At 40.9% G+C, this 25318-nt stretch overlaps 1 protein-coding gene across 2 annotated transcripts in view; it reads left to right on the top strand.

Moving 5' to 3' along the window:
* LOC106567181 (diacylglycerol kinase alpha) overlaps nt 1–25012 on the top strand; it is a 32036-nt gene extending 7024 nt beyond the window's left edge. For both annotated transcript variants that reach the window (XM_014136190.3, XM_014136191.3), the window contains exons 2-24: nt 3677–3763; nt 5915–5991; nt 7430–7562; nt 7728–7802; nt 7923–7972; nt 8181–8255; nt 8412–8528; nt 13148–13265; nt 13665–13753; nt 13935–14054; nt 14419–14517; nt 17795–17881; nt 18049–18122; nt 18231–18305; nt 20164–20249; nt 20422–20511; nt 20724–20884; nt 21068–21132; nt 21261–21351; nt 21592–21781; nt 22048–22165; nt 22267–22327; nt 22484–25012. In XM_014136190.3, coding sequence (XP_013991665.1) covers nt 3688–3763; nt 5915–5991; nt 7430–7562; nt 7728–7802; nt 7923–7972; nt 8181–8255; nt 8412–8528; nt 13148–13265; nt 13665–13753; nt 13935–14054; nt 14419–14517; nt 17795–17881; nt 18049–18122; nt 18231–18305; nt 20164–20249; nt 20422–20511; nt 20724–20884; nt 21068–21132; nt 21261–21351; nt 21592–21781; nt 22048–22165; nt 22267–22327; nt 22484–22561 — 2205 coding nt within the window. In that variant the 5' untranslated portion in view covers nt 3677–3687 and the 3' untranslated portion in view covers nt 22562–25012. The remainder of the gene's footprint in view (nt 1–3676; nt 3764–5914; nt 5992–7429; nt 7563–7727; nt 7803–7922; nt 7973–8180; nt 8256–8411; nt 8529–13147; nt 13266–13664; nt 13754–13934; nt 14055–14418; nt 14518–17794; nt 17882–18048; nt 18123–18230; nt 18306–20163; nt 20250–20421; nt 20512–20723; nt 20885–21067; nt 21133–21260; nt 21352–21591; nt 21782–22047; nt 22166–22266; nt 22328–22483) is intronic.
* The last annotated feature ends 306 nt before the right edge of the window (nt 25013–25318 follow it).

The raw sequence follows: 25318 nt of genomic DNA, 5'->3' as shown, positions 1-25318 counted from the left end.
GTTTTTCCTGCTACTGCCACACCCTTTTATACATACATTTTTGCTGGTCTCTTGTGTTTACTAAATGATAGCAACCATTTTATTGAAACTTGAAGTTAAAAAAACTAACTTTTGCCCATGATAAAAATAAATAGGGTGGCAAGTAGCCTAGTGGTTAGAGCGTTGGACTAGTAACGGTCAAAATATGTCGTTCTGCCCCTGAACAAGGCAGTTAACCCACTAGGCGTCATTGAAAATAAGAATTTGTTCTTAACTAACTTGCCTAGATAAATAAAAAAAAATAAAAAAATGGTGTGCTGACAATTCAAGCGAAACCTCCATGAAAGCAATTCACTGGGTACTTCTCTTATACTTAATCTGTGTCCAGGAAACGACCCTGTATGTGTTGTTTATTCCCTTTAAAAAAGGTCTGGATTAGACCATTCCTGATGAACAAGCAAACCATTAGGCTACAGCAGTGCTAATGATTTCAATGTTATGGTCTCTAGCTAAGGGTCTTCAATGGTAAAATTCACAAACACACACTCTGTGGTGTTTTGCAATGGTAATGGTATTGGGTTAGATTGATTGGTAAGTGTCACTAAACACAAAACATATAAAGATGTTTTCTAATAATTGTATTTAAAAACACAAGACTGCCATGCAATAGTTTATAATTGTATTATACTATTAGGGTTGTCACAACAGTCACGAGGCCATTTCTCCATAACAATTGTGGGCTTGTAGGAAGAGTCTTCATATGATAATTGCAACATAGGGATAGATCTCTCAGAGAGTTTCTATTTTTTTGGACTATTCAAGGATGAAGTATTAGTTGCTAAGAGAAGGACAAACTGAATTGCTTTCATGGAGGACTGGCTTGACTTGTTATGATATCATTTATTTTAATCACGAGTAAAAATGTAATCGATTTAACCTGTTGGGGCTCGGGGGCAGTATTGAGACATTTTGAAAAAAATATGTGCCCATTTTTAACTGCCTCCTACACCAACTCAGAAGCTAGGATATGCATATTATTAACACATTCGGATAGAAAACACTCTGAATTTTCTAAAACAGTTTGAATGGTGTCTGTAAGTATAACAAAACTCATATTGCAGGCAAAAACCTGTGAAAAATAGATCCAAAAAATTTTGGATTTTGTGACTGTACTATTTAGTGTCATTGTTTTATAGATACCATAGTGAGAAAGGATTCATTTCGCAACACCTACGGCTTCCACTAGATGTCAACGATCTTTATAAAGTTGTTTGAAGCGTCTATGATAAACAGAGAGCAAATTAGAATCCAAGGAAGTTGACATGTCATCACTTCATTTTTTTGCTCGAACAGCAAAATGGATAGTAGGGTAGCAGGAACAGCGGCATCTAGTGGGCAAAACCGGGTACGTTCACACTAATTTATGGGGAAAATGCAAGCTACTTCAATGACACATTTTTATGAACCTTTTTTTTTTTTTTACCAAATTCACAGAGAATAGCATAGTATGATTAAACAATACTCCAAGCTGCAGCTTAGATACTACTTGACCAACATAGAGAATTGATACTGTATACTGGCCATTGGAGTGGGCTTCATGTGGAGTTTGGGGGGTTCCATGGGTGGATTTTGACAATTTTATTTAGATTCCTCGTGACATTGTTAAGAAGAGGTTTGGTACAAATCAGATGTTGGGTACTATATTTATTGAATATGATATGAATCCTCTAAATTGAAATTGCCAATTTTGTGTGCAATTAGCTTAATTTCTCAGAGTTAAACATTTTTCAGCAAAATAATGTTTCAGGCATGCCCATCTTATCTGTTTCCAACTACAGAAACCATTTCAGCACAATCTGAGATGGTGGGTGTCGAAATCCTCTTTCTTGTGCTTTTTGAGGTGGAATGACTCCACGGGCAGATAAGAACCTGCTGAGGTTTCTGTTGTGCCTTGATAGATGGTTGCCTGGATCTCCCCCTTTCAGCTCATCCAATCTACTCCCATGTTCATCACAATCAGCACAATCCTGACATGTAGGGGTGAGGTTAGGATGGGGTGGCTCATGATGGGGGCCAATTTCGACTTACAGTGCTTTTTTATATATAGCACATGTTGTTCTGTCTGTTAGTGATTTACAGTCTGCATGTAAAAATCCTGCATGCAAATATAATATCTGATCAGGAAGTAGTGAATCAGATTTTACCCAGGTTGCCCTGGCCTAAATCATGTCAGACAAGGGTGGTACATCGTCTGTCCGACATGAGGGAATAGAGACATGCTAATATCAGTGTATTGCTTTGAAGGGCATGCAGAACTGCCATCTGCCATATTGCCACAGGCAAGGCAAGGGAACTGATCTAGAAGTAGCCTAAAACTGGATTTTCCATGTCTTGTTTAGAAGCACTACTTTAGTATGCTCTTTGAGATGTTTTGATTTTCTGCTTTCAAATTAGCAGAAATTAGCAATTCAAATTTTATTGGATAGATTATTTGAACTGTATAGTAAGGCCCTAACTGGAATCCAAAACCTTGCATGATGTGCAGTATAAAATAAGTCCTTGTAGTTCTTTTTAAAAGCCTGCCATATCAACAAATGGCACTTTCCTGTCAATTCTCTCCTCTCAACTGATTGGCTGCCTAAACAAAACTGCTAGGCAACGCTGCTAACCTTTTTGAGGGGAATTAAGAAGGGACAACGTGACCCTTTGTTAGCACAGAGAGATTGTGGTTTCACGTCACATTGAACGTGGGCATTTAGCAGTTTATTATTTTGCTTTTCTCAGCACTACTCCATAACTGACAGACTTTTGATTGCTGTAGATATAATACTGACTGTCTGACCTATACTTCCGTAGTGCTATTAGGTACTGGGACAATAACCCATTTTAAAATGGAGATGATTTATTACATTATTTTATGATTTGATCCAAAAACTGCTGTTTTTTGGCAGATTTGAAGAGAGAAATTGTGGATGGAGAGCTACAAAGATGAAAAGGTTGACACTTGCCAGACTATTTCAGGAAGAGGTGTTGGATTTTACAGAGAAACGCATACAAGTTGATGAATGAATAGAAAACTGGGTCAGACAACACTCTGAAAAAAGCTTTGGGGAGACTAAAACTCTTGACATGTATAATGTCTCTGGTGTGTCTGTAGCCTGATACTGCTTATGCAGAGCTTGTATTGGGGCCACGGGGCGTTCTAAAGTACCAAATGCTCCTTGAAGCTGCTTATGCTTGTCAGCTTAGCACTGGGATACTGTGCATTCTCTTGCTCGTTGTTAACATCAACAATGTCATTTGAAACATGGGAGTGGAAAGACAGGTGTTTTTGAAACATTTGCTCTGAACACTATTAACATCATGACTGGAGATGACTAAAGGACACGGAGGGTATTTGCAAGCCATTGCTGGTGTTGAACTATGTGGTTCATGCCAATTTGCAGATGTAAATTTTGTGGGTTTTAACAGGCCGTTGCTAACCTGTTTGCATGGTGTGATGATCTGAAGCATCTTGAAGCGTCTTTCTAAACAAAGCCTTGCCTTGTGAGTTACTACCTAGCACTGTTATGTTCAGCTTACAATTCTGGTTTGATGTCTGAGCCGCCTCCATTTCACATTCACACAGCAGAAGACTGATGTAACTCGTTTTCCTCTCCTCTCTTCTCGCCCTTTTCTGCACCGGCGGTATGTGCAGACGCAGGCAGCATGTCCGCCCCCACAGACCCAGAGGTGAAGGAGCTGAACCCAGTCGACTTCATCCAGCTACAGCAGTACATTGACTGTGAGTACATGCAGGCAGGAAGCCTCCTCAGCCCTGCATCGCCTTCCCCTTACACCCACACGCTCTCATATGTGGAAGTGGTGATGACTGTCTCTTACTAAGTATCTGCAAAACGTTGCCGCATTTGGCCCACCATTTTTCTAGGTAGATCTCTGGATTTAGACATTTTCTGAACATCAATGTTAAGGAAAATTAAGGAATAGAAAACTGGATTTCTTATCCTAGTGTCTGTTATCCATTTGAATGCCGTAATACATCTGTCATGTAATACACATGTCATGTTGCTATGTAGAATTTTATATATTTGTAGTTCCTGCCTACAGAAAGTTTTCATACCCCTTGACTTAGTCCACATTTTGTTGTTACAGCCTGAATTCAAAATAGATTTTTTTTTCTTACCCATCAACACACAATACCCCATAATGACAAAGTGAAAACATGTTTTTAGAAATGTTTGCATATTTTATTGAAAATGAAATATCTAGTTAATATACCCGAGTCAATACTTTGTAGAAGCACCTTTGGTGGCCATTATAGCTTTGCGTCGTCTTGGGTATGTCTGTATCAGCTTTGCACATCTAGATTTGTGGATTTTCTCCCATTCTTCCTTGCAGATTTTCTCAAGCTTTTATTAAGTTAGATGGGGAGCGGCAGTGAACAGCAATCTTCAAGTCTCTCCACAGATTTCAAAGGAATTCAAGTCTGGTCTTTGGCTGGGCCACTCAAGGACTTTCACATTCTTGTTCTAAAGCCATTCCATCATTGCTTTGGCTGTATGGTTGGGGTTATTGTCCTGTTGGAATGTACATTTTCGCCCCAGTCTAAGGTTGTTTGCACTCTGAAGCAGGTTCTCATCAAGGATTTGCCTGTATTTGGCTCCATTCATTGTTCCCTCTATCCTTACTATTCTCGGAGTCCCTGCCGCTGAAAAGCATCCCCCATAGCATGATGCTGCCACCACCATGCTTCACGGTAGGGATGATGTTAGACAGGTGATGAACTGTGCCTCTTTTTTTCCCAGACTTAGCGCTTTGCATTCAGGCCAAAGAGTTACATTTTTGTCTCATCAGACCACAGAATCTTTTGCCTTATGCTCTGTCTTTCACCTACCTTTTTGCAAACTCCAGGCGTGCTGTCGTGACTTTTTCTCAGGAGTGGCTTCCGTCTGGCCACTCTCCCATAAAGCCCAGATTGGTGAACTACTGTAGAGACTGTTGTCCTTCTGGCATGTTCTCCCATCTCAGCCAAGGAACTCTGTAGTTCTGTCAGAGTGGTCATTGGGTTCTTGGTCACCTCCCTGACCAAGGTCCTTCTTGCCCGGTTGCTCCAGTTTGGTCAAATGGCCAGTTCTAGGGTAGTTCCATATTTTTTCAGTTTCCCAATGATGGAGACCACTGTGCTCTTGGAACCTTTGAACACTCTAGAAATTGTTTTGTTTCAGATATAGACCTCATCGTAATTCTATCTCGCCGATCTTCGGACGTTTCCTTGAACTTCATAGTTTTTATAGTTTCTGCTCTGACATGCACCGTCAACTGTGGGACCTTATATAGACAGGTCTAAATCAAGTCCAAACAATTGAATTGGCCACAGGTGGACTCCAATCAAGTTGTAATGACATCTCAAGGATGATCAAAGGAAATTGGATGCACCTGAGCTCAATTTGGAGTGTTATAGCAAAGGGGTGTGAGTACTTTCATTTTCAATAAATTTGCAAACATTGTAAAAACATGTTTTCACTTTGTCATTATGGAGTATTGTGTGTAGGTGGGAGAGGGACATTTTTTTTAATGCATTTTTAATTCGGGCTGTAACACAACAAAATGTGTAATAAGTCAAGGGGTATGCATACTATCTTATAGTAATACTTATAGTTTCTGATTCTATACTCATTCTCTGTAACAATTATTACTTAGACATTCATGTTTATAGTACTCTAAAATAAGAGTTTGTGTGTGTGTGTGTGTGTGTGTGTGTGTGTGTGTGTGTGTGTGTGTGTGTGTGTGTGTGTGTGTGTGTGTGTGTGTGTGTGTGTGTGTGTGTGTGTGAGTGAGACCTGAGTGAGACCTGAGTGAGACCTGAGTGAGACCTGAGTGAGACCTGTGTGAGACCTGTGTGTGTGTGTGACCTGTGTCTCTCTGCTCCTCCCAGACTGCACGCTGAAGGTTAAAGATGTGCTGAGGGAATTTGATGTAGATGGCAGGCTGGCCCAGCACAGACATGGAGAGGTGAGAGGAAACCATGGCCAGGTTGATATCGACCCAACCACAACTCATGTCTGCTCTCAGTCCCTCTTGATAAATGTCTGTTGTACATTACAGTTTGCCGTGACATTTTAGAGTGATTGTTATGGTCATGTGATACCCATTGGTTTTCTTTTTAGAAAATCTATTATAATTTAAACATGAATCATGTTGATGAATATGACATGACTACCTAAGAGCGCTGTATATACATCAAATCAATTAGGAGAGAATTGTCTTCAGGGGTTGATGAATTTGCAAACCGCTGAAGTTTCTAATGGAAATTACCTCTTCAAATCGTGCCAATTCTGCAAGTCCTCTGACTGACGTTGTGCTGGCATCATGCAGAGTAAGCCATTAGGTGATTTAACGGGACAGGTTTTCCAGTATTGCCGGTATCAGCAGTTGGATTTGCCAAATAATTAGGGTAAATCCAATCTTCTCTCATATGATGGATAAAAACAACACATAGCAACTAGGACTTACGGACTTAAGCTAGGGGAAACAATGGGTTACAGAACAGAAAGACTGATATTTCTCAATGAGGATGATGAGAAAGAAGCAGCAACTCTCGAAGTAGAATACTTAAGTGGGAAATCTGACTAAAAGCATTGATCAGTATGGTTATGTACTGTATACTCTGTTGTCGGGAATCTCGTCCTTTCCTTCTCTACCCAAGTCTTCTTAGCATTGAAAGGGAAAGGGGGATACCTAGTCAGTTGTACAACTGAAATGTGTCTTCTGCATTTAACCCAACCCCTCTGAATCAGAGAGGTGCAGGGGGGCTGCCATTGAGCTTGGGCTGCCTTGCAGTACCATAATGTATTACTGGGGCAGTTCTTTAGCGAATCACTCAGGGAAAAGCAACTACGACCAGAAATGGGTTTGTGGTTCAGTATTCCAGAGGGTGTTCTGATTTGTGGCCCTTAAGCAAATTACTCCCCCTAAGTTATTCCAGGAATATCAGGCGGCACAAATGGATGAAATATTGATTTTCTTTGGCATCTCCCAACCTGCTATAGTGTGCGATACAGACAAAGTTGTCAGATGAAGTTTGTGGTTAAGAACAAGTTAAGCGCGTTGGGCCAGAAATCAAAAGGTCAGTGGTTCGAATCCCTGAGACGATTAGGTGAAAAAAATCTGTTGGCGCCATTGAGCAAGGCACTTAACTCCAATTGCTCCTGTAAGTTGCTCTGGATAAGAGGGTCTGCTAAATGAGTAAAATGTAAAGAAAATAATAATGTTTTGACCAAATCCCCTCATCATTGTAACGTCTAGGAATTATTATTATTTGCACCCAAATCACTCCGTCCTAAATCAGAATGTTTTGATAAGAATCACGAGATCTCTGTCATCTTCCCATTTGATTGATTGATCGATCATTTGAATCATTGATTGATTGATATCCCATCCTCTGCTGCAGTGTATCAATGAGGAGGGCTTCCGTCTCTTCCTGAAGACCTATCTGGAGGTGGAGGACTTCCCTAAGGATCTCTGCCAGCGCCTCTTTCGATCCTTCCAGAGCGGAACTGAACCTGACGGGCAGGACAATGCTAGTACGTTTATTTACCCTCGCGTAGACTCATATTATTGTCTGTCTATAGTCAACAGTTTCACTATTCTCGATGCTAGTTCATTTATCAAAGTCCACAGACTGCACATGATTATGTGTGCTCTATGTGTTAACTTCCCCCTCCTCCTTCACCTCCTCTCTCTCATAGAAGAGGTATTTTTGAAGGACGTTTCGTGTTACTTCTCCCTGTTGGAGGATGGCCAGCCCAGAGACAAGCTGGAGTGTGAGTCTTGATCCTGTTTTCTCCACCATGTATCAGCTCCATACTGCAGTCTCTTTTTATAGATATGCTGTTTGATGGCTATGTCCAAGATTTTTATATGCCAATTTCTCCCTCTTTCAGTTGCTTTTAAACTGTACGACAGAGATGGCAATGGCGTCCTTGACAGCTCCGTAAGGCAATTAGTCATATTTCTTATGATCTACATAGAAATGGGTAATGGGTATTGTACCAGATTGCCCATTTCAGTGTAATAACAATGTAATAACATGTAATGACTGGCTGTTGAAGGCGATATCACCTTATACACTTTAATTTCCACAAGGTATATCAGTTCTTCAACTAACAATAAGTTATGTTCTCCTGCCTGTATGAACCCAGGAGGTGGACCGGATCATTGCTCAGATGATGCACGCTGCAGATTACCTTGGCTGGGATGTGTCTGAGCTGAGACCAGTAAGTGTGGTCAAATTTGGGATTTCGAACAATAACTGACTATCATTTTAATAGAGGGGAAAATACCTAAAGTCTTCTGCAAATATCTTCTGCACAAACAGCCACTCAAGAATGCTCATTTAGACACTACGTTATAAGGCACTTTCATTTGTTCAGGTGCTGAAGGACATGATGACTGCCATCGACGCAGACAGCAGTGGCACGGTCTCTCTGGATGAGTGGGTGGAGGGAGGAATGAACAACGTCCCCCTGCTGGTGTTACTGGGTCTGAAGGTTGGTGAACCATGTTCACCTGCTGGTTCGTGTTCATTAGGGACAAAATGGAAGAAAACTAACTGAAACAGGGGGAACTACCTGAACTTGTCCAATAATAAGAAATGCTTGTTTTTTTCCACTGCAAAACATTTTGCTATGGTGTGCTTTAATGAATACAACCCTGGTGTTACTGGAGCTGAAGGTAGGAGTCGGACCATCCATCACTCATTCCTCTTTATTGCGTCAGCAGGTTTTTTGTGGAGCCTGGGCTGGGAGGAGTACACACGTCCTCTTGATCTTATTTCCTAATGCATGTTTACGCTGCTAATGTACTGTTTTTCAACCAGCTTTAGCAATATGTCACTGCCTCCAACAGTCTCTGGAGTTTCTTTTTCATCTCTCTCTCTGTGTGAGAGTGAGAGAGTGAGAGAGTGAGAGAGCGCACACACTCCCCCCCCCCCCCCCCCCCCCCCCTCGCCTTCTGCAACACCATTCTGCTGACTCAGTGCTGCGGGCTTGCTAATGTCACCTCTTTCACATATACAGCATCTCTGCACCACCAGCAGAGTGAGTTAAGCTTTTTCCACTTTAGCTGTAACTTTTCCATCTAACATCACCATCTTCATCAATTAGTAGTAACTACAACGGAAAGGAAGGAAATAGATATTGATTGTTACAGTATAAAGAGGAAGTGATTGTTTGAAACAACTAAACTAATTGGGGTGCCACAGCACTCTGATCTCCCGATAGACTGTGATTTGGAAATACTAGCGTCTGAGAAAATATATTGGTATTGTGGGTAGGCCTACTTATTGATAATGCAGTTTGCTTCTGGGTCTGTTAGTTGACTGCCTGGCAAAGTGGACTGTCTGGCTAGCTGACTGAAGGTCTGAACTGTAAACTGGTCTCTCTCGCGCCTCTACAACAATGCCAGGGACTTCCCCTCCGGCTATTTCAGGCCACCAATGAGAGTCAGAGCTCTCTCACTTTGCTGAGTTCAGGGGCTATGCTTCATACACATACACTGACTGAAAGTCTGGCTTTAAGCTGAGGCACCATGAGTCATTTAAACCAATGTTTGTAAAAGCATTTGTTACTGTCGATTTCTGTCTAATCTAGATAAGGGCATATAAAATCTGTGACCTTGTTACTGTGTTATTTAAAAACATTAATTCCGTTCTCAGAAAATTATAACTTTCCATAAAAACCACAATAACTTTAGTTATGTTCAGAAAACCTTCTAAGAATGTTATTTAAAAACATACAGAACTTTCTGAAAGTATTCATGCCCCTTGTGTCACGATTGTGTATAGGAACGGACCAAAGCGCAGCATGGGTATCGTTCCACATATTTACATTTTAATGTGAAACTATGCAAAACATACAGTAAACCATAAACAAAACAACAAACCGTGAGGAAGAGGTGCAACTTACACTAACTCAAAATAATCTCCCATAAACACTAGTGGGAAAAACAACAACTTAAATATGATCCCCAATTAGAGACAACGATGACCGGCTGCCTCTAATTGGGAATCATACAAAAACCCCAACCTAGAAAAAAGAACCTAGAACACAACATAGAAATAAATAAACTAGACAAAACCCCCAACATAGAAAAAAGAAACTAGAACCAAACATATAAATAAACTAGACAAAACCCCCAAGTCACGCCCTGACCTACTCTACCATAGAAAAATACAAGCTCTCTATGGTCAGGATGTGACACCTTGACTTATTCCCTTTTTGTTGTTACAGCCTAAATTGAAAATGGATAAAACAAATCCCACTCATCTACACACAATACCCCAAAATAACAAAGTGAAAAACATGTTTAGAAATTGTTGCTAATTTATTGAAAATTAAATACAGACATATCTCATTTATATAAGTATTCACATCCCTGAGTCAATACTTTGTTGATGCACCCTTGGCGGCGAGTGCAGCTTTAAGTCATCTTGGGTATGTCTGTATCAACTTCAAAAATCTTGATTTGGAGATTTTCTCAAGCTCTGTTAGGTTAGATGGGGAGTGGGGGTGAACAGCAATCTTCAAGTCTGTCCTCAGAGTTCAATGGGATTCAAGTCTGGGCTTTGGCTTGGCCACTCAAGGACTTTCACATTCTTGTCCTGAAGTCATTCCAGCGCTGCTTTGGCTGTATGCTTGGGGTCATTGTCCTGTTGGAACGTAAATCTTTGCCTCAGTTTAGGGTTGTTTACACTCTGAAGCAGGTTCCCATGAAGTATTTGCCTGTATTTGGCTTCATTCATTGTTCCCTCTATCCTTACTATTCTCGGAGTCCCTGCCGCTGAAAAGCATCCCCATAGCATGATGCTGCCACCACCATGCTTCACGGTAGGGATGATGTTAGACAGGTGATGAGTTGTGCCTGTTTTTTTCCCAGACTTAGCGCTTTGCATTCAGGCCAAAGAGTTAAATTTTTGTCTCATCAGACCACCGAATCTTTTGCCTTATGCTCTGTCTTTCACCTGCCTAATTGCAAACTCCAGGCGCTCTGTCATGTGCCTTTTTCTCAGGAGTGGCTTCCGTCTGGCCACTCTCTCATAAAGCCTAGATTGGTGAAGTGCTGTAGAGACTTCTGGCATGTTCTCCCATCTCAGCCAAGGAACTTTGTAGTTCTGTCAGAGTGGTCATTGGGTTCTTGGTCACCTCCCTGAACAAGGTCCTTCTTGCTCAGTTAGGTCATATGGCCAGCTCTAGGCAGAGTCTGGGTAGTTCCATATCTTTTCAATTTCCCAATAGAGACCACTGTGCTCTAGGAAACTTTCAACACTCTAGAAATGATTTTATACCCTTCCCCAGATATAGACCTCATCATAATTCTATCTTGGAGACAGTTTGTTGGACTTCATGGTATAGTTTCTGCTCTGACACGCACCGTCAACTGTGGGACCTTATGTTTACAAGTGTGTAATTAATTTCCAAACAATTAAATTGGTCACAGGTGGACTCCAATCAAGTTGTAGTGACATCTCAAGGATGATCAAAGGAAATTGTATGCACCTGAGCTCAATTTTGAGTGTTATAGCAAAGGGCAGTGAATACTTATGTAAATGAGATATTTAAATATAGCATTTTCAGTAAACGATTTTACATTTACCCCTTTTTCGTGATATCCAATTGGTAGTTACAGTCTTGTACCATCGCTGCAACTCTTCCACGGACTCTGGAGAGAGCCATGCGTCCTCCAAAACACGACCCTGCCAAGCTGCACTGCTTCTTGACACACTGCCCGCTTAACCCGGAAGCAATCTGTACCAATGTGTCGGAGGAAACACCCAGCTGGCAACCGAAGTCAGCATGCAGGCACCCGGCCCGCCACAAGGAGTCGCTAGAGCGAGGCGGGACAAGGAAATCCCGTCCGACCAAACTCTCCCCTAACCCGGACGATGCTGGGGCAATTGTGCGCCGCCTCATGGGTCTCCCGGTCACGGCCGGCTGTGACACAGCCTGGGATCGAATCCGGGTCTGTAGTGACGCCTCAAGCACTGCAAGGCAGTGCCTAAGACCGCTGAGCCACTCGGGAGGTGCTCTCTATCTTCTTTAAGTGTGTTAGCTGTCCACACCTGATCTTAATGAGTGCTTGTTTCCTTTGAAATGGGGTCTGTTTGAATAGACTAAAATGAACAGCTTTGTATGTGTAAAAAAACCCTGGTTTGCTAGCTCTACCCTGGTGGCGCAGTGTACTAATTTGAATTTCACTGATGCTGCGTCACCATAGAGAATAAAATGTGTTCCAAGCAAATTCATTTCTATCTGTACTTGCAGTGTCATTAAAAGTCTTATTGAAACATTCACTAAAGGTTTTAAAGGAAGTTATTTTAAAAACATCTGAATAACCTTTACATTTTGTTCTCAATGATAAGAAAACTTTCAATAATAACCATAAGAAAACATTCAGAACATTTAGAGAATGTTCTCAATGTTATTTAATTAGCTTCAAATAACCTATAATTTCCGTTCTCCAAGCGTTACTAAAACTTCCCAGGAAAACATCCAAGGAACTCGAGTAAAGGTTCTCAGAACCTCCATGCAACCTAAAAACAAGTGTTTCCAGAACGGTCTGGAATGTTCGCTTTTGTTCTTAGAATGTTTAAAAAATGTTCAGTTTTACCGGTCAGAAAAGGTAGTTCCCGCAATCAATCTGAAAACCAAAAACACCCTATACACATTCCCACAACTTCCCAGGAACTGGGCACACACTGGTTGAATCAATGTTGTTTTCACATCATTTCAACTAAATTACGTTGAACCAACGTGGAAGAGACGTGGAATTGACATCTGTGCCCAATGGGAAATGTGCTAGCTGGGTTAGGATTGGTGTTGATTATTTTTGCTGCTAATAGAATCACTCATGGCAGATGACACTCCAATTTCCAACCATGAGCCAATATTAGAATGAGATGTGTATCAATGCTTGCATTGCTTACATAGTGTTTTCCAAATATGAGATTAGATTATGCGGAGTATAGACATTTACCCTGAGATTCAGTGTTTGTTCTAGAAGTGTGCAGAAATTGTCAGCAAACTACATTAAAAAAAATATTCAAAAGCACATACTTTATATATTTCATTGATGATAACATAATATGTATTTTCTCCCCCTCCACCCCCAGATGACTCAGAAGGATGGGCAGCACCTATGGAGGATGAAGCATTTCAACAAGCCTGTCTACTGCAACGTTTGTCAGAACATGCTGCTAGGACTAAGGAAACAGGGACTTTGCTGCACCTGTGAGTGACACTGTCTAGTCTCACCACTAGAGGGCAATACAACTTCACTTTCTCAATCCACTCAAAGCTAATTTTTGAGCAGAAAGACATCTATCCTGATCATGTAATTGAAAGCAAGTTAATGAAATCTCATACTCATAACCGGATTACGGTAAGACGTATGCTAAAATGTATGCTAAGATATGTCATAATGACCTATGACATCCCTGCATTGCAGTATATTTCCAAATCATTTTCATAGAAAAACAATGTAGTGGCAATGTTTCTTGCCTACTTAATCGTCAGCCATTGTTTCTAGTCTTGATTAACATGATGAATTAAATCAATAAACGAGAGAGAATAACAATAGTTAAACAATGGAGACACGTAATGCATTGTTTACTTGTCTTTGTTTTCAAGGTTGTAAATACACGGTCCATGGACGGTGTGCCAACAGAAACCCAGCTCCCTGTACCAGGACCTATGTCAAGTCTAAGAAAGACACAGGGGTATGAGTGGTTTTTTCCCAAACAACTGCAAATTACATTGTAAAATGTTATCTTAATATTTGTAATGCCTCTTCATTCTTAGTGTATGTTGTAATTTGAATGTCTGAGCCATTCTCTTTGTCCCCGTTTATGTACAGTATGTCTGTCTTGCATCTTACTGGGCCTGTGTCTCCTGTCTCAGGTTCCAACCCATGACTGGGTCAGTGGGAACTGTGACTCTGGGAAGTGTGACAAGTGTCAGAAGAAGATCAAGAGTTACCACGGGCTGACGGGAAAGCACTGTGTCTGGTGCCACTCCATGGTGAGGAGGGAGGGCTCCTGAGTAGCTCTGTGGTCGTGTGAGTCAGGCCCCTTGGAATTATTAGGCCAGATGTTTTCTTCCCCGCAGAGGATTTACATTACAATCTATTGTGAAATCTGTTAATGGAGGGGTCTTGAAAGAGCTACGTCTGGAACTACATATTTTAACAATACTGGGGTGGTGTTTTAAATTTTTTTTAAACAAAAATAATAAAGATTCACAACTGTAAAAAAATAAATATATATATAAGCACTTTGTGACTACTGTTGATGTAGAAAGGGTTTTAGAAATAAAATGTTATTGGCTTTATTCATTAATAATTTGATAAAAGCTAGCTATATCACTGGCTGCCTCTGTGTTCCAGCGCCATGATGACTGTGCCTCCCAGGAGCCCTCCGACTGTAACTGTGGACCTCTCAGAGACCATATCCTGCCCCCCTGGGCCATCTACCCTGTTATAATGGTACTGGATCACCAGCTGCTCTGTTACAGTTGTCCAACACTGTCAAATGGAATATACTGTATGAAGCTCACAAAGATATATGTTTAGGAACCTTAACTGTGCGAAATAACTTTGTTCTTATCTTAAAAACAACATTCACTCACATGCAATGGTAATAGTAGGATATCTAAAATGTCCAGCTTGAGAAACGATACATTTGGTTATCATATTGTCATTGCTTCTTGTTTTATTTTGTGCCTCTGGGTGATCCTCATGAAATTAGAACAAAAAAGACAGTGATTTGGGATTTTCACTATATTTAATTAATCGAAGGGTCCTTTGGATGAAGGATCGTTTAAATATATTTGACATTTGTATCTTAAAGCGGCAATCAGCAGTAGGAACAATAACAAAGTGGCCTCCCCACCCATGGTTCGGTAAAAAGCTGAGGGATGGGGGTGGAGAAATTGAATCACTCTCAAATTCATAGACAGAGCTATGAATGTAAGGGCTGACCGTCCATGATATCAAAATTATAGTTTTGTAGTGTTTGTTTACATTTTCTTTGTTTACAAACATTGGAGAAAGCAAGCTCATATTTGGAGTTCTGATGAGTAACAGCAGTTGAACTAAGCTCATGAGGCATTTATAAGATATATAATTAATTTATAAGTCCAAAAATGGATGTAGCAACTGTTGATTTCCCCTTTAAAGCATAATTGAGAAGTAATTCATTCAAATTGGAACATTTGTGACATTTTGGCCTTACCCAGGCCTCCTTTGACTCCATAATGTTTCATCTGTTAAGTGCTACAAAAGCAAACATTGGTGTCTCTAATATGAATAGTATTTTGATGTCAATGACAATTTTCTTACATTAATTTATGAATATTGTAATAAATAAACATAAATATTGAAAATATGCCATTTTAGAAAAGATGCCATATTAAACATAATATTCTACAGGCATATCAAAGTTCCAAAGTGGGATTTCTGCTGATTTTATAAGTTATGACCCATTTGTAAGCTACAATATGTAACTTTTTGGGCGACCTGACCAAATTCACATAGAAATGTGAGTTATAGATCTGTCAATCGCGTTGAAAGCAAGTCTAAGAAGTGGTATATCTGTTCTATGTGTGCTATTTCTAGGCTTCCAGTTTGTACATTTTAGTTTTGGGTCTTTTACTTTTACAGTTTCAAACATATGAAAATATAATATTTTTGGTTATGGAAAATATTTCACAACACTTTAGATGGTACAATGATTCTCTACACTATACTTGCTTGTTTTTTCACAACCTGAAATGGCAATGCGATTTCTGTGTAGTGCATCTTTAAACAGAGAAATTGGCATAGTAACCAATCACACTCCTCTTTTTACTTGTATCATTGCACATTCTGCAAATCACCAGCAGAGGTCAACCATTTTGAATCGATTTTCACATTCACTCTGTTAGTAATGCATACAAATTGGATCATAACTCTAAAAGTAGCAGAGATCCAACTCTGGAACAGTGATATGCCCGTAGATCAGTGGGGGCTGCTGAGGGGAGGACGGCTCATAATGACGGCTGGAATGGAGTAAATGGAATGGCATCAAACATGTGGAAACCATGTGTTGGATGTATTTGATACCATTCCGCTGATTACGCTCCAGTCATTACCACAAGCCCGTCCTCCCCAATTAAGGTGCCACCAACCTCCTGTCCCGTAAACGTAGAGTATCATCATGTTTTGAACATTTTGCCAAATCAAAAATTCGATATTTTCAATATTCATAAATTAATATCAGAAAATTATTATTGAAATCAAAATACTACTCATAGGCCACCCGAGTGGCGCCGTGGTCTAAGGCATTGCATCGCAGTGCTTGAGGCACCACTACAGACCCGGGTTTGTTCCCAGGCTGTGTCACTACCGGCCGTGTCTGGGAGTCCCATAGGGCAGCGCACAATTGGCCCAGCGTCGTCCGGGGATAGGGGAGGATTTGGCCAGGGGGGGGCTTTACTTGGCTCATCGCGCTCTAGCGACTCCTTGTGGCGGGCTGTGCGCCTGCAGGCTGACCTCGGTAGTCATTTGAACTGTGTTTCCTCCAGCACATTGGTGCGGCTGGCTTCTTGGTTAAGCGGGCGGATGTTAAGAATTGGGTCATGTTTCGGAGGACGCATGACTCGACCTTCGTCTCTCCCGAGCCCTTTGGGGAGCTGCAGCGATGAGACAAGATCATAATTGGATATCACGAAATTGGGGAGAAAAAGGGGGGTAAAAATACAAACAAAATTAAATTATAATAATACTACTCATATATTACAGAGCAAGCTGTAAAGCTTCAGGAAACCAATGTTTGCTTTGTAGCACATACAGATTAAACATTAAATAAGTCCTGGGTAAGGCCAAAATGTCACAAATATTCCAACTTCAATTAATAATTTCTCAATTATGTTTTAAGATACAAATGTCAAATATACACTGAGTGTACAAAACATTAGGAACATTAGCGCTGTACTTTCCATGACATAGACTGACCAGGTGAAAGCTATGATCCCGTATTGATGTCACTTGTTAAATCCTCTTCTGTCAGTGTAGATGAAGGGGAGGAGACACCTTAAAGAAGGATTTTTAAGCCTTGAGACAATTGAGACATGGATTGTGAATGTGTGCCATTCAGAGGGTGAATGGGCAAGACAAAAGTGCCTTTGAACAGGGTATGGCAGTAGGTGCCAGCCGCACTGGTTTGAGTGTGTCAAGAATGGCAATGCTGCTGGGTTTTTCATGCTCAACAGTTTCGTGTGTGTATCAAGAATGGTCCACCACCCAAAGGACATCCAGCCAACATGATACAACTGTGGGAAGCATTGGAGTCAACATGGGCCAGCATTCCTGTGGAACACTTTTGACACCTTGAAGAGTGCATGCCCTGACGAATTCAGGCTGTTCTAAAGGCAAAAAGGGGTGCAACTCAATATTAGGAAGTTGTTTCTTATGTTTTGTACACTCAGTGTATGTCAACAATCCTTCCTCCAAAGGACCCTTATATGTATTAAATGTTGTTGTTTTTTTGTTCTAGTTTCATGAGGAATCCCCCTCTTGGTCTTTGCGCAATTCAAATGAAATTGTATTTGTCACATGCGCCGAATACAACAGATGTAGACCTTACAGTGAAATGCTGACTTACAAGCCTTTAACCAACAATACAGTTTTAAGAAAATACAACAACAAAAAAGTTTGAAATAAAAGTAACAAATAATTAAAGATGACATTAATTGCCTGTCCATTTCTCTGTTTACGCCATTAGGAGAGGCCAAACAGCATGAAGAACGGCTCCTCGAGCTCAGCCGACGACAGTGACCACAACACCACTCCTGATGGACAGGTGCTTCAGGTACATACTAGTACCCTGTCTAGGCCTTTCCCTGTTACAGGACCGCTGGATAGTACTTGGTGTGAGCACATGAACAGCAGTGTCTAACTATTTTCCATCTGAATACACTGACATCGTGTCTCCATTTGTGAAACTGCTGTAGCCTGAAACTATTTATCCCTGAACAGATTAATCCGGTACCAGACACTCATCCTCTTCTAGTGTTTGTGAACCCTAAAAGTGGAGGCAAGCAGGGAGAAAGGTGAGGCCACTCGTGAGCACTCCTACACAAATGGGCATTTATAGTTTACTACGAAACCATGTCAATCTTCGTATTTTACAATGACAAGAAAGTTATGTTTTATTTCAGAGTTCTGCGCAAATTTCAGTATTTGCTGAATCCACGGCAGGTGTATAACCTCTCCAATGGTGGACCTGGACCAGGGTAAGGTTTCCCATATGGACAACGACATATGGTAGAGACCAGTATGAGAATGAAATGAAAAACGACTCTGTTCTGATGAATCACTAATTGGACAACTGAGGTATATTTAGCTACTTTGAATCTCCAAAAATTACATTTAAAACGTTTACTTTTTTGGGAGTGTGATTGTGTGTGAGCCTTAATATAATTTCATTACCAGAAACATGAAAGTTATCTTATTGTTTGAGTGCAACGGTTTTGAGACGTTCCAAAGCGAAAGCATGCATCAAAATTATAGAACAGCTCTGCTGACTTTTTATATAAGTATGGTAGTCTAGTGGATTCTTTGAAACGTTCTTCAAACTTTTCACAGTAGAGGTCCTTTAAGTATTCAAACCACGAAAATTATAGTAAACTGTTCAATTGACCGAAGTTTATATAAAAGTCAACTTATTACAGTGTAAGCCATTAGAATATTATATAAATTCATAAAATGTTATACAATTTAAATGTTTTCAGGTGAATACTTTTATTTTGAAACTTTGGGGAGCTCCAGAGGATTGGCCTAGCTAGCAACTTACTATCTCATTCAAAGTTCAACATTGGGCGAATAAATACATTCCTCAACAAACTCGATGGACTTGATTCAAATTAGGCTCAGTCACAGGCTATAAACTATGCGAGGCAAGGCAGCTCTGCGTGTTCAAAAGAAAGCAGACAAGCACAGATGAAAAATGAATTTCGGCGAAAGAGATACAAGTGCTGAGCAGGGAGGTAATGCGCCACGAAAATATCTTACTCATGGGAAATAAACGGAGTGGTGAATGGCATTGAATTTGGGACAGTATTACATGGGAAATCAATGCAGTGGGTAGCGTGAGGCGAACAGTAAGCGACGTGAAGCATAGGTGGCGAGATGACAGGCTCAGAACTAGAAAGAATAAAGGATTATTGAATAATGCTGTACTGCACTGATGTAGGGCATGCAGTCATAGACGTTTTGAAGGATCAGATACTATCACAGATTGAGGCTGAGCAGCAACAGTCAATCACGGTGAAGCCCGAGGAAGAGGAAGAGAAACATCAGTCGCAGTTGTGAAATCGGAGGGTGAGTTGTGTTAACATTACTTTAGCTTAATTACATTAGATATGGGATTTTGCATTTAGTTAACTTTATGATTCATCTTCACTTTCAGAGGGGGCTCCTCCATCTCTTGGAGGTTACTTGGTTACTCCTGTAACTCCAGTCCTATTGACACTACCTCTGGGTGGTGCTTCAGTCAGACCACCTTTGGGCCCCAGCATTAGTGCAACGTTTCTCCTCAACTTGATGAATAATGGCCCTTATCATAAAGCAACCTCACACAAAGAAAACACAAAGTGTCATGATCCACTCCCTCCTTCTGGGAAGCTGACAACACTACAGTCAGTCACTACAGTGGTCTAGGCACTAATATCATTGAGGAGCTGAGACAGATATCCAGGTCCCAAATTGAGCAATACTACAAAGATCACTGATCTTCCCAGAATGGTGCTATGATAGATGTTTTTGTTCATTGAGTTATTCTACCTCAAATTTTGTCATCTTCTGTGATCTTGGTGTCTGATATAAACTTGGTGTCTTGCACATATAACCGTGATGTTGGTCATGGATTATCTCAATGTTTTTGATGACTTTGTTAAGCATTTTCTATCAGATTTATTTACCTATCTTTTGTTTTAGTAGAGATGTTTAGAAATCACCCCAAAAATAAAAAATACAATTCCTCTCTTTGTTGACTTGAATGGCTTATATCTGTCTGAGATGCCATAACCATCAGTGAATGTTTTTTTAGGTCCTGTCCTGCACCCACAACATAATATTACGTCTGTGTTTCAGGCTGTGCTTCTTCAGATCTCTGAAGGATTACAGGATCTTGGTTTGCGGAGGGGACGGCACTGTGGGCTGGATACTTGATGCTATAGGTGGGGTCAAGTACACAATGTTGGTAAACCATGTGTTATACATGCCGATGGACAAATCAACTTCAAACTATGAATTTCCTAACCAAAGACTCAAACATGTTACAGAAATGGCATCCCGTGTAGTAGACATGAGTAATATTGATCTCTCTTTCTCCCCTTCTGCTTCAATCAGACAAAGCCAATCTTCAAGTGCGGCCACCTGTGGCTGTATTACCCCTGGGCACAGGAAATGACCTCGCACGTTGTCTTAGATGGGGAGGAGGTGGGCACAGGGTTTACCTTTTTTCATTACACCCTTTGTGTGTTCACGGATCATATATCCAGTATTTGCTGTCCACAGTTCTACTGTATGTGATGAAAGAATCACTGTCTCTGGGTGTTTCATCTTAGTTTCTTGTATGTTTTTGTACTTGTGTGTGGGACCGTTGGTAGCACAGAATTATCCCTTATAGTGTACCTCTGTGGTCTGTGTAGGTTATGATGGGACAGATCTGTGTCGGATCCTGAAGGAGATCGAGGTCAGCACCCCGGTGCTGATGGACCGCTGGAATGTAGAGGTGATCCTAGAGGACCCCCAGGAGACAGGAGACCCTGTGCCTTATGAGATCATCAACAACTACTTCTCCATCGGAGTGGTGAGTTAGGAACAAGGGGAATTAACTTCTAGCCTGGTCCCAGATCAGTTTGTGCTGTCTTGCCAACTCCTATGGCCATTTCCACATTGAAGACAGCAACAAATGTGTGACCAGGCTATGTACTTACAGCACACACCAGAATGCTTTGCTATCAACTTTTCAGAACTTGTTGTATGTTGACAGGACGCCTCTATTGCCCACCGTTTTCATACGATGAGAGAGAAACACCCCCAGAAATTCAACAGCAGGTAAACACATTTGAATAACCAGGCCAGAGTCCTATAGTACATGTGGGGACTAACCTTTTAGGGGTTGTCACCTTGTGCATGGTGTAAATGACCCTACGTTTATCCAAGAATGTTGTTCAATATCTCAGAATGAAGAACAAGTTGTGGTACTTTGAGTTTGCCACCTCAGAGACCATCTCTGCTTCATGCAAGAAACTGAATGAATGTCTAACAATTGAGGTGAGGATGGCAAACACACAGCTTTGCATCAGCTCATAAACACAGTAGCTATCTAAAAAAAAACATATACCTTAACACATACCTCAACATGGTCTGCAAACAAGCACATATTTTTAGCATGCAGAATTACATAAAGGTTGTGGTTAACACAGGCGACCGGATAGTTCTGTGATATGCCTTATGTTTATCCCATTATGGCATCTCGTTAAGTTGCTCTGTCTGATTTTGTACGTCCCTCAGTGCTGCGGCACCCCATTAGACCTGAGTAGCCGTTCTATGGAGGGGATTGCTGTCCTCAACATTCCCAGCATGCACGGTGGATCCAACCTGTGGGGAGAAGCCAAGAAGAGTGAATGCAAGTGCTTGATGAATCCTCAGGAAATGCCTGTGGTTATTGTTGACCCTGAAGTCTTGAAAGTCAGTGGACAAGGTACAGCGATATCCCTTGGCTTTAACCAAGGGCAAAACATTTCAAAATGTTAAAGGGTGTGTCTGGTAAATTATATTGTTAGGATATCATGTGAGATGTTAGTTCTCATGTCACAGCTGTTAAAAGATAAATGGTATTTTCATTGGAAGAGGCCCTTGACCCTGGATGGGTTGAGAAGTATGTTTGAATCTTAACAGCTGGTCTCAGGCTGAAAAAGACTGCCTCTGTGTGAATTGCATGTTCAGTGTTTCTATCTTCCGTAACAGATGTCAGTGACCGGCGTTTGGAGGTAGTTGGCCTTGAAGGGGCCATGGAGATGGGACAGATATATACAGGACTCAAGAGTGCTATACGACTAGCAAAGACCTCCCAGATCACAATCAGGTGAGTGTTTGTGACATGTTGAGATGTGTACAGACTGGCTGAGATATACAAAAACATTCCATCCCCACTACTTATCTTGCTTATCTCTGTCCATCTCTCAGGACTAAGAAACCTTTACCGATGCAGATAGATGGAGAGCCCTGGATGCAGCCACCCTGTACGGTGAGTGCTAGGAAGCCAGATTGGCAAGCAGAGTTGAAAGCAGGTTCGGTTGCTAGAGCCCATGGGACTTGATCCTAATAATATGTTGTTAATATAACATGGTGTTAAACATGGCCATTTGAGTAAAGCAACCTTTTTCTCATATTCCTTCTTTAGATTCACATCACACACAAGAACCAGGCCAGTATGCTGATGGCTCCCCAGGGCCGGTCCAGCTTCTTCAGCTCAAAGTAGTAGCCTGCTCCATTCAGCTCAAAGTAGTAGCCTGCTTCCTGGCTTCAAGCTGTAACATGGCTGGCCTGTATACACTTGCTTATTATTGTACATTTTGTTAAAGGCCCAGTGCAGTCAAATGTGATATTCCTGTGTTTTATATATATATTTCCTCTCTGAGGTTGGAGTAATATTGTGCAAATTATTATAATGTCCTTTTAGTGTAAGAGCTGTTTGAAGAGACTGCCTAACATTTCAGCCTGTTTTGATGTGAAGGAGTTTTGGCCATGGCAGTAAATTAGCAAATAGACTGATAAGAAATAGTTCCAAACCTCTCAGTGTCAACAGATGTGGTAAAGAGGTCAATGGAAGTTGACCAAAACAAGGAAAATGCCATGGAAACGCAGTGGGGGAGATCCCAAAATATAAGCAAAATTAGCCTACATTTACATTTATGCTATTGTTTGTGTATTTCACACTATGTTGAGGTAGAAATAGGAGTATAATGCTTGTATGGATGTCAACCCGAATACATGTTAAATCACATCATCTTCACCAATCAAGTCATCAATCAACTGCAATATAGTTGAAAACAACTTTGATTACCACCACCGATTTCTGTGTGCTTCCAGCTTATACCAACGGGAGTTAAAATTTAGCAATCACTTCTTCTAAACCTGAAAAGGGACAACTTATTGATGTTATGCAGCTAAAACAGCCAAACATATCCAAATCAGACTTCAGTTGTGGGTCAGGCTGGGCGAGTTCCATGCTTCCTCTGGAAGCAACGTCAGCACAAGAACTGTTTCATTGGGAGGTTCATGAAATGGGTTTCCATGGTCGAGCAGCCGCACACAAGCCTAAGATCACCATGCGCAATGCCAAGTGTCGGCTGGAGTGGTGTAAAGCTCGCCACCATTGGAGCAGTGGAAACGTGTTCTCTGAAGTGATGAATCACACTTCACCGTCTGGCAGTCCGACAGACGAATCTGGGTTTGGCAGATGCCAGGAGAACTCTAACTGCCCGAATGCATAGTGCCAACTGTAAAGTTTGGTGGAGGAGGAATAATGGTCTGGTGCTGTTTTTCATGGTTCGGGCTAGGCCCCTTAGTTCCAGTGAAGGGAAATCTTAATACTACAGCATACAATGACATTCTAGACGATTCTGTGCTTCAAACTTTGTGGCAACAGTTTGGGAAAAGCCTTTTTCTGTTTCAGCATGACAATGCCTCCGTGCACAAAGCGAGGTCCATACAGAAATGGTTTGTTGAGATCGGTGTGGAAGAACTTCACTGGCCTGCACAGAGAGGCCTGACCTCAACCCCAACGAACACCTTTGGAATGAATTGGAACGTCGACTGCGAGCCAGGCTTAATCGCCCAACTTCTCTAACGCTCTTGTGGCTGAATGGAAGCAAGTCCCCACAGCCATGTTCCAGCATAATAAAACAGAATAATTCGATATATCGTCCAGCCCAAATTGTGGGCCTGTTAAAATGCATCAATCGTGACAAATATCCACTTTGTTAGATCAGATTTGTTGAATGTCCACCAATCCGGCATCCTCCTATCCCCCGTGGTCTGCGATCCATTGACCTCTTTATCGCATCTATAACAACTCATTTTCACTTTTCCCCTCCCCACTCAAACCACTCCCAGACAGTCCTAGCAAAATTCTTGCTTGAGAATTGCCCTTTACTAAGAAGTTATTTTTGACCATTTTAAATGAAAAGTCACAGTAAGGTACTTAATTGGTATGTAGAAATGATTTGATATTGAGATAAAAACGGCTACATTGGACCTTTTTAAATGACTGAAGCAACTTGGTTTGTCAAACAGCTGGTATGTGCATATTTTAGAGATATGTTGACCAACATTTTCAGAAAGTTCAGTACGTATGTTTTTGTTCTGCTACAATGCAAGTCTATATTATGAAAGCCTTACAAACTACAGCTGTAGGATAGCTTAAATATATAACTGTGGACATCAAGTTAAGAACTTATAGTGTGCCTTTTGTCATAATTTAGCCAAATTCATCTAATGCGTTATTAAGGAGTGAAAAACTGTGCTATGATTCTGCTTGAAAACTTTGAGTGAAATGTTTATTTAGCAAGGTTTTTATTTTAACTGCATTTTCTAATTTGTTATTCTATTTTGGTAGGATAATTCTAAATGTGTGTATGTACAGTACCAGTCAAAAGTTTGGACACCTACTCATTCAAGGGTTTTTCTTTATTTTTACTATTTTCTACATTGTATAATAATAGTGAAGACATCAAAACTATGAAATAACACATTTCTACTGTTATTTTACTGCAGCTCTTTAACTATTTGTTATTAAAAAAAATTACTTAACACTTATTTTTCTTAACTGCATTGTTGGTTAAGGGCTTGTAAGTAAGCATTTCACTGTAAGGACTATCATTTGTTGTATTCGGTGCATGTGACAAATACAATTTGATTTTGATTTGAATCATGTAGTAACCAAAAAAGTGTTAAACAAATATTTTTTTGATTTTAGATTCTTCAAAGTAGCCACCCTTTGCCTTCATGACAGCTTTGCACACTCTTGGCATTCTCTCAACCAGCTTCACCTGCAATGCTTTTCCAACAGTCTTGAAGGAGTTTCCACATATGCTGAGCACTTGTTGGCTGCTTTTCCTTCACTCTGTGGTCCAATTCATCCCAAACCATCTCAGTTGGGTTGAGGATGGGTGGTTGTGGCCAGGTCATCTGTTGCAGCACTCCATCACTCTCCTTCTTGGTTAAATAGCCCTTA

Source organism: Salmo salar, chromosome 13 (genome assembly GCF_965601325.2).
Source record: "Salmo salar chromosome 13, fSalSal1, whole genome shotgun sequence".
Taxonomy (NCBI): Eukaryota; Metazoa; Chordata; class Actinopteri; order Salmoniformes; family Salmonidae; genus Salmo; species Salmo salar.
The sequence above is the reverse complement of the archived record's forward strand: the minus strand, read 5'-3'. Positions and strand labels throughout refer to the sequence as shown.